At 45.2% G+C, this 9,721-nt stretch overlaps 2 protein-coding genes across 2 annotated transcripts in view; one reads left to right on the top strand and one right to left on the bottom strand.

Annotated features, from left to right (window-relative positions):
* Window positions 1–3,002, top strand: part of LOC104524107 (zinc finger CCHC domain-containing protein 14) — a gene marked incomplete at its 5' end in the record, with an annotated part of 12,819 nt that extends 9,817 nt beyond the window's left edge. The window contains 2 exon segments of the mRNA XM_029084718.1: window positions 1–419; window positions 2,026–3,002. The exon segment at window positions 1–419 is cut by the window's left edge and continues 113 nt beyond it. Coding sequence (XP_028940551.1) covers window positions 1–419; window positions 2,026–2,081 — 475 coding nt within the window.
* Window positions 3,003–8,901: 5,899 nt separating this feature from the next.
* LOC104524106 (microtubule-associated proteins 1A/1B light chain 3B) overlaps window positions 8,902–9,721 on the bottom strand; it is a gene marked incomplete at its 5' end in the record, with an annotated part of 5,882 nt that continues 5,062 nt past the window's right edge. The window contains one exon of the mRNA XM_010166871.2: window positions 8,902–9,274. Coding sequence (XP_010165173.2) covers window positions 9,100–9,274 — 175 coding nt within the window. The remainder of the gene's footprint in view (window positions 9,275–9,721) is intronic.

Raw genomic sequence — 9,721 nt, 5'->3', positions numbered from 1 at the left:
CTCCTGCGGGTGTAGCGGGAACTGCGGGTCGAGCGGTATGACCGTCAGTTACGCCAATTATTTCCAGCACCCTTTTTCAGGACCTTCCATGTTTACTTTTCCATTTCTGCCCTTCAACCCTTTGTGTAGTAACGGTTACATCAACACTCAGCAGTACAACAGCAGCACGACTTTCCCCGTGGTCCACACCGCCTACAACAGCGGGATCGCTCCCGACTCCGTCATGACCGGGCAGTCGACGTTTGCGGTCCCGCCGCTGCAGAACTGGACAGCAGGGGTGTATCAGGCACAGGGAATGATGGGAAACAGCAATGGTTCGAGTCACAAAAAAAATGGGAATCTCTCCTGTTATAACTGTGGGGCCAGCGGGCACAGAGCTCAGGACTGCAAACAGCCGCCGATGGATTTCAATCGACAAGGTAAAAGCGGGTGGAGGGAGTGAGGTGGGATGTGACAGAGACAAGGGGAAGGGCTGTGTCCCCCCGAGGGCAGGATCTGGAACAGGAAACCCAGAGAAGCTGTGGCTGCTCCTCCCTGGAAGTGTTCTCGGCCAGGTTGGATGAGGCTTTGAGCAACCTGGTCTAGTGGAAGGTGTCCCTGCTGCTGGCAGGGGGGTTGGGACTGGATGAGCTTTAAGGTCCCTCCCAACCCAAACCAGTCTGGGACTCTGTGATTCTCCGGTCTTGTCATTTTGGATTTGCATTTAAAAAAATCTTGTTCTTGAAAGCTGGTGGGTTGGAGTTATATTGGGAAAAGTTGAAACTTGTGCAGACCCAGCACGAGGACAGGGCCCAGGGAAGGGTCTGGGTCAGAGCCGGGCGCTCTGCGGGGCTTGTGCTGGTTTCTGGGAAGGGGAGAAGCACAGACTCTGGGAGGGAAGGAGGGAGGGAGCTTCTCTGCCCAGATTGCAGAGGAATTGTTGTTGCTGCTCATACCTTGTCAGCCAGGTCATCTGTGCTTATAATTGCAAGTTCCCTGTGAAGTTTACAAACTAAACATCTTTCTTCCCCCTTTCCCTTCCTCCCCAAAATTCTTCTAAATGAAGAATTATTGTTCAGATGCCCTCGAAGGTCCCGCGTTTGCTTCTATAATTATTTTATAGGGCACGTTGCTTACGTGGTGACAGCACAGGCTTCTCCAGGAGAGTTGAAATCCTTAATTCCGGGTGGGAAATGCTCCTTTCCCAAGAGCACTTTCTAGTCCCATTTTTCTTTTTTAATTTTTAATTGACATCCTTTGTTGAGAGAACTTGCATGTGGTGGAGGCTTAAAAAATTAAATACAAACTTTTGAGTGGATTGAAGAGCACCGAGTTCGTCCATTTTACATTGGTCTTGTCTATAGTGTATGGCTGGTTTCATTTTTATATGGAGCAGACAAGGTCTCAAGTATTTGACTGCTATCAATTAACAAGTGACTTGGTTTTGAGGCAGCAATTTACAGCAGTGAGAAAATAAAACTAATTAATGGAGTTTCTGTGGCTAATAATTGAATGCCCCCTCCCTGGAAGTGTTTAAGGCCAGGCTGGATGAGGCTTTGAGCAACCTGGTCTAGTGGAAGGTGTCCCTGCTGATGGCAGGGGGGTTGGGACTGGATGAGCTTTGAGGTCCCTTCCCACCCAAACCATTCTATGATTCAATATATTGATAGTGGCCAATGGGGAAGCGACGCCACCTCATCAGTCCTAATTGGGAGAATTTTAGAAATTTAATCCACTGTCTTTTTAAACTGAATTTCATTTCATTAATTAGATTCCCATTTAAAAATATCCCAGAAGAATTTTTTACCACCCTTAAAACTACATCAAAGCCGGTGACTTTTGCTGTGTAAAGCTAACCTTGGATTTTAATTTCCACCAGCTGCAGACACGTGCTCGTCGGCCGCGGCGCTGCGAGCTGGCGCTACGCTCTGATATCTCCTCACGTGTCTCATGAGAAGCAGGTCATCTTAGGAAGTTCTGAGATGTATCAGATGTGAGCAGGTCCACCTTTAATTCTTCTATTTCCTCTCTCTTTCTCTCCCCCAGGTACGTTTAGGCTGAAATACGCTCCTCCCTCTGAAAGTCTGGACTCCACAGACTGATATTTTATCATCTGGCAAGACAATACTGTAAGCCATGGAGATACAAGGAGATCGAAACACAAAACTGAGACGTCCAGTTGCTGTTAAGCTTAATGTATTTTTTAATCCAAAGGTGCTTTACTTTATTAGACTAGGTAGGAAAATCTAGCTTAGGGGGTGCATCAAACCCATTTTTGATTGCCAAATTCAAGCTTGGATCTTGTTGTTGGAACTTGTTGACGACGTGTGGTAGGACCGATGGGTACTGGGTGGACGGTGGAGCTGGCCAGCTGCGTTTCCTGTTGCGAGTACAACACCTGATGTACTTTTTTTTTTGGCTGGAGAACGTTGCCATATGTTGACTTTCTAAAGGTGAAACGTCTTTAACTCCAGGGCAGCTACGTTCTGAAGTGGAAGCTGGAGGCTGAAGGTAGGAGCGGCCGTTTGCCAGAAGGACTTTGGCACCCCTGGGCTAGGTAAAATGTCTACTTTTTTTTTTCAAAAGTGATCAGGCACTAATCTCTGGGATTTTTAAGGATTGCACTACAGAAGAATGTAAAACTCTTCAAGCTTTCTGCACTTTTAGCAGACAGTGTCACTCTGAGACCAGTGCAAGAGGCAAAGAAGTTCCAACTTGGAAAAATTGGCACCAGCAGGCTATGTGACTTCACTACACAATAAAAATCTCTAGGTTAAAGTCTCTCCTTTTCCCTTCTAAAAGAAAACAACACATGGCAGTTTCGGTTCCTTCTGGAAACAAAACTTTGTGCTTCATTGTCTCACTGATGACTTTAGATAGTGCTGGGTTCCCAGCAATGGAATAAACTTCAGTTTCCAAGGGTCCAAGTCCCAGAGACTCCAGAGTCATAAAAAGGCTTCAAGGATATTTTCCTGTAATACACACAAGAACCTTTTAACGTCCTGTTACTGTATATAGGTCTCTTTCACAGAAACCTTATTATTCTGCTTTTGTAAATGAATTTTAAACCATCCTAGGGGGGGGAAAAAAAAAAAGACAAAAAAGACAAAAAAAAAAAGAACTCTGGCAGCAGAGTTTGTAAGCTTTTGCTTTACTTTATATAAAAATAAACCCCAACCCAACCCCTTTGACTCCTACCCCAAAGCTTTTGCTACAGGATTCCGAAGTGGTAGAAGTCAAAACATGTAAAATTGGTAGTAAACTTCATTATTATCCAAGACTTTGAAGGATTTCTTGTCAACCTCCTTCGTTGCAATAGATTTGTAGATGACTAGCTTTGGTGTTAACTACTTAGCGTCCATCATTTGTGGGTGACAAATCTGAAATTAGGATTTGAGAGGAAGCCAAACAAATCTCAGAACTTGTTAATTTGAAACAGTTTGGTCCTGTCTTGGTTTGAAAGAAGATCCTAATCCTCATGGCTCACCCCAGGAATGTGACAACATTAAATGGGTGAGGCCTTCTCTTTCAAATGGCTGACATAAGAGGTATTTGCATACTGTAATTTGGAAGACACCTTTAAAGTCTGAAGCCTTGTTTACACTTGGAGGTATTTCTTCCACCAATTTTAAACCACACCAGGATGAATTAAGTATTTGTAGTGGTGCAGTTGACTTTCGCTTGGAAGTGAGGGAAGTTCTGTGGGAGAAGGAGGTTTTGAAATGGTTCAGAGCTGCCCCGAGGAGATGGGGCCTTAGGAATGAAACGTCAGTGTGAGGGGGTAACGCAGGAGCTTGACAGTTGAGACCTTCCTGGACCATGTTCATAGGAAATATAATAATGTTCTGGGCCATCCTTTGGTCCTGGTTTCTCAGTGAGGGGTCGTCAGGCTCGCCGGGGAGGTGAGCAGGATAAACCAGCATCACCGGAGAGGCACGGTAACGCGAGGTGGCCAGAACCCAAACGCGGTCCAGGGAGTGATCTGCAGCTCGGAGCAGATTTGGCTTTTGTGGAAACCAAAACCTAAATTTGCATAATATTTGGTTTAAAAAAAATAAAAAAAGGTATTTTTTAATTCCTATGCAATGAAAAAAAAAACCCCAAAACAAACTAAATCGGAGTATTCTCAGCCCAGCTGACGCCGCCCTCGGTATCGCACACGCTGTTGAAACGCTTCTGCCCGCTCTCGCCTGCCTGCCTGGGAGGAGGTGATGACCTGTGTGTTCTCCTGAACAACCTTCAGACCCGCAACACTAACGCGATGAAAACTGACAATGCAATTTACTTTGCCTTAAATGAGCTTGAGACAATGGTAGGAACAATCTGTCATAGTGTGTGACGCCCAAGGAAACAAACGTGCAGTTTTCAGTGACCACGTTTACTCTTTACAGCTTTGAGGGTCTCTCTAGTGGCCTGGAACATGTGCTGAAAGCCAAACCTTAACTTTTTTTTTTTCTCTTTCTTTCTTTTTTTCATTTTTTTTTTCATTTTTTTTCACTTTTTTTAAACAATATTTTAAAAACTGAATTGTATTTAAATAAACTGTATTTCCACACACGTGCAAGTGTTAAAAACCCTCTCAAAATAACAAAAATCAAGAGAAAAAAGAACAAAAAAAAGTAATTTCTGAATTTCTGTACCAGTTGGGTTTTGTTTTAACACCCAACGCTGGGCACGGAGTCTGGTCTGATATTCATCACTGAGTCAAAACTGTAACAAAAAGACTGTAAAACTGAACTTCTCTCCAGCAAACTGTTTCATTCCTTTTCTTCAGAGCTTTCTTTTGGGATCGTTTCCTTCGTGTAAAGTTCAGGCTGATGTTTCTTCAAGTGGCTTTATGTGTTGTATTTTTAGGTAACGTTTTTAAATGGTGAAGTCTGGTTTTTAGAATAGGTTCAAATTCAGAAAAGTACCTGAAAGCAACACGAGTGTGGTAGAGAAATGTTGGCTGAGCCAGCGGCGATCGCAGAGCCTTCCCCAGATCAGAGCGAGTCGTGGCTTCGCATCTGCTAACGAGCTCTGTCCCGAGAGCAACCAAAGCTGGTAAGTCCCAACAGAGCACTTTAGTTCTGTCAAATAATCCTTAATCTGTTTTTTTTTTTAAAAGGCACAAATCCATCTTTTTATCCCCAACAAGTGAGGCAGCTTGTTTTAGAATAGTCCTTCCAGCTTCACTGGCTGATAGAACTAGTTCTTAAAACCTATTTTTTTATACGTTGAAAGATGGAGATTTCAAAGGAATGCTGTTTATTCCTGTCTTTGTCCTAAAGTATGAAAAGAGTGAGTTCTCAAAATGGATTTCACTGTGGAATAGGAATGATTCTGAAGTGTAAGGTGGAAGGGAAACCCAAATCACCTCCCTGCAGGGGCACGGAGAAGTTAGCACTGAGTCTTCCCTCAGGGGAGCGAGCGACGTGCGGTGCGGACGGGTTTTCCATTCGGGAGTGTGTTGGTGATGGAAATACCCCAAATAAGATAGAATTTCCAGCAAACTCCTCCTTGCACATTAAGCATTAATAAATATGCCAGGTTTGATGTTCAACAGCGAGAGAGCAAAGAGGGAAACCTCATTTTAGCAAGGGAGGTATTGATCAGAGAGCTCCACAATGCTCTTCCTTAAACTAACATCTCACACTCCAGCTTTTGTGAAACTTTTTCATGTCATTAAATCTTGGCAAATTCAGCACCAGACTTCCAAAAATAACCATTTTAACACTAGAATTTTACTGTTAAGAAATTCTGTTTTATGCTCTTTCTTGCTGGCAAGTTTCAGGGTGAAGGTACTCAGAAATTTACATGTAGTCAGTGGTATTGGGCAGAGCAACACTCCTCCCCCCAAAACCAAAACGCCATCGTTTGAGAGAAACCCCTGAGTGTCTGTTCCTTGGACACTGGGAGCTGTGGATTTGGGGTAGTTAAAACGCCTGTGAAATGGGATGGATGTGGGCAAACTGGACAGAAATCCACAGGACTGAGCATTTGGAAGAGTTTAGAAAACACTTTGGGTGGTCGAGGCCGCGGTAACGCGCCCACCCCCGTCTCCTGTCAGAAACCCTTGGAACTGCCCCTTCCCTCTCTTCAATTTTTCTTCCATAAGCAAGAAATTTGTTGGTACTGAAGCAAAAAGCAAATCCTGTGTGTTTTCAAGTGCAGATTAACAGCTTCTCTTGGACATAACTTTCCACTAGGAATGAAGGAAACTCCTGCTCCCATTTGAGCCATTTTCTTTTACTTCGGTCAATTCTAGTATTACAAAATTGTGCATGTAACTTTATAAATATTTTAAATAGTTTTGTAAATATTTAATATTCAGCTAATTTGATTTTGAATTGTAAATGTCAAGTATTCTGGTATTGGGATTTTTATGTTTTATTATACTTTGTTAAAAGTAAAATTGTACATTTTTAGAATGTTTTTATCTGAGTAAATTTAATGTATGGAAAATAAAGAGTTAAACAGAATCCTTTTGTTTTTGGGGGCTTTTTTTTTTAAATTTAAAGGGGTTTCATTTTTGTGGGGATTTCTCCAGCTTGGCAGTTAGTAGGAAATTTTATTTTGTTTTATTTTTTAAATTCCCTTTATTACTTTTGCTGTCTCTCCACCCACACACATCTGCTCGTGAATCACAGATGGATTCCAGCGCTCGCAACTGCTCTCCTCTCCTTGATTCAGCTCCCAGCCGAGGAAGCCGAGCTGCTCTGAAGGGCTTTGCTCGTGGTGTTTGTTACCGAGAACATCCGTGGCCTCACCCCAGCTGCCTCCCCAAGACCATTCCTGATTCCCTAGAGAAGGGGGAGCTGGAGGGAGGAGGAGGAGGAGGGGGGAAGCTTCATGCCCTGTCCCGTAGGAAGGCAGCGGCCAAGCCTCCAGGCTCTGCTCTGCCACCTCAGCTCACTCCCCACATAGGGCAGGGCTGTGCTGGAGCCACGGGTTGGGGTGAGTTAAGGGAATTGCCAGCTCCTTGTATCCTTAAAGCTTTTGTGACCTGTCCCCGGGGTCATTCCTGAGGAGCAGAGTCCCGCTTGGAGAACATGGGTATTCAGAAGACGGTGGCAGAGCAGGAGCAGGAGCAGAAACAAAATGGGGACGTGGAAACTCATCTGTGTGCCCCGCTTTGCACCCACCTACGGAGCAGAACTGGTTTATATGGTGATTTCACCTGGAATTCTTCCCCCTCTGCGTTGTTCAGGATGATCAGTGTCAGAGGGTTCAGTACAGATCTCTGCTCCTCCTCCTCACGTCCTGATGCAGGTGGATCAAACCTCTCCATGCCCTTCCCTATAGATTCCTAAAGCTGTCTAGAAATAACCACACAAGGCAGCGTGAAGTTGGGATGTAATCCATCCATATCAGCACTGTTATTAATTTTTAAAAAAAAAAGCAACATTTGTACAGGAATATCAGTTGATCAGGTCGTAATTACAAGTATGCTTGTCAGTTATGAGTTAAACAATTGCTTACACTAAACAAAACTCAACAGAGAACGGAGCTTTTTACCTTGGGAGTAAAAACACAAAGAACAAATTTAAAAACAAAAAGAGAAATGTGAAGTAAGCGTTGTGAACGAGATGCATGCAGAGAGGTGTAGGCAGGTACACGCTGTACACCTCACGGAGCTCGAGTGCCAAGATGCAGTAGTATTGCTTCTCTTTTTCCCCTCCCTCCCCCCCCGTTGTAGTAAATTAGCTTCCAGTAACAGACGGAGTTAGTTCACAAACACATCATATACAAGAGGAATCTCATCCTGCTACACTTCACTTGACAATGAATCTAAAGGAAAAAAACCCAGGTCCTACGAAATCCTTTTCCTCCCTGCACAGGCTGCCTCCCTGCTCAGGACAGTAGGAACACCAAGATCTTCCCAAAACCCCCTGCAAGTGGCTTTAGACTTCAGTGATTTAAAATAAAAATAAAAATAATAAATCATTTGTTCGTTAACTCTCAACAGCAACACCTGGATGTGAGCTGCTTCCAAAAGCGCTTCTCCCTGATCCCCCCCCCTGCTCTCTGTGGGAACATAAGGAGTGACTAGTTAGGCAGTGTGGGTTGGGAATTCCAGCAGCACATCCCAGTGCAGTGTTTGGCACGGAGGTGTGCACAACACAGGGCTGGGGGGGTTGGAACGCACCCGCCCTGCCGAGCAGATGGAGACAGGGAGGACAGGCAGCGCTGTGCGGGTCTCAGATCACACCCACCCGCTCTCACGCGTCCTGACAGCCCCTCTGTGCTGGCAGCAGGTCCCTCAGATACCTTCTCCCAACAAACTGTCTGTGGGACAAGGGAACAGCAAACCTCCAGGCTGGGAGGGGATGATCTTTTGGAAGCGAGCTCATATGAACAACAGTGTTTCACTGAATACACAGGCATTGGAAATTCATAACAGACTGGAGTTTATTTCAATGTTACCTGTCCAGGTGTGTTATTTTACAGTTCAACACTTCCTAAAACTACAGTAAAGCTGTGGTGTTTGGTATGAGGATCTCAGAAACTGGCACCATTCCTAAGTTTGTAGTGCCACAAAAACCAGAGACACAAAAAGAAAAGAGAAAAAAGAAGAGTTGTAGTCCCCCAGCTCACCCCAAGCACTTGCCTGCAGCACTGACACGAGTCTCATCGAGCTGCAGAAGACAAAGCTCTGCTTTGGAACATTAAAATGGATTTGTTCTCATGAGAAGCCTTCCCATTTCAAACAAACCAACCAACCAACCAACAAACAAACAAACAAACAAAACTTGAAGGAATCGTAAGGAGATTTTTCCAGACAACTCTCACAGGGAACACTTGAGCTCCTCCCTGGTGCCTGTTTGCTTGTTCAAGTCACTCGAGCGTCCCTTTATTTTGCACATGCACAATCGGGTTCCATTCAGCAAATCCAGAAATGTTAATGTGCCCGTGTGGAATATTACAGCAGGTTTCAAAAGCTGGAGGTGCTCGTCTGTTCTGTTTAATAGTCACAAACAAGGCAAGGTAAGATGAGACACCTGCTAAAGCCAGACTATGCTAAGGTACTGAGAGCGGAGGTGACATCCGTTTCTTTCCCTGGGGTGTGCGTGGGGAAGAGTGGGGGGGTGACGGCCAAAGGGTGAACCAAAATCCTAGGCTAGGAGCAGCCCGCGTGTCTTAGACAGAAGATTGCACTCCAAAAGTCTCCTGAGAGGCGTACACCATGTACAGGAACCCGTCCTCGTCCTTCTCGCTCTCGTACACCTCGGATATGGGTGTGGAAACGCTCACCATGCTGTGGCCGTTCACCAGGAGGAAGAACGCCTGGTTGGAGTTCAGCTGCAGGCGTCGCCTGTCGGGGGAAAGTTGGAGGAGCAGAGGGGGAGGGAGTTTGACAGGGATGACCAGGCACTTCCACTCACTCACATTAACTGCCACTCACATTAACCTTTAGGCTTTAGGGCAGATGGCAAAACAAAGTCCCACCACCACCAACAGCAGTAAGATGTCCCCACCCAAAGCAGCCCTGACTGTCCTCTTCAGTAGAAGACATTTGCTTCCTGCCTCAAAGTTGGATTAAACTGAGGGCCAAATGGATGGGGCCGGGTTGTTTTTGGTGGTGCCCAGTGACAGGACAAGGGGCAATGGGCACAAACTGGGACACCAGAAGTTCCAGACAAACTGAAGGAAACACTTATTTCCTGTGAGGGTGCCGGAGCCCTGGGACAGGCTGCCCAGAGAGGGTGTGGAGTCTCCATCTCTGGAGATGTTCAAACCCACCTGGACACTTTCCTGTGCA

Source organism: Antrostomus carolinensis, unplaced genomic scaffold (assembly GCF_000700745.2).
Source record: "Antrostomus carolinensis isolate BGI_N321 unplaced genomic scaffold, ASM70074v2 scaffold24104, whole genome shotgun sequence".
NCBI lineage: Eukaryota > Metazoa > Chordata > Aves > Caprimulgiformes > Caprimulgidae > Antrostomus > Antrostomus carolinensis.
The sequence above is the reverse complement of the archived record's forward strand: the minus strand, read 5'-3'. Positions and strand labels throughout refer to the sequence as shown.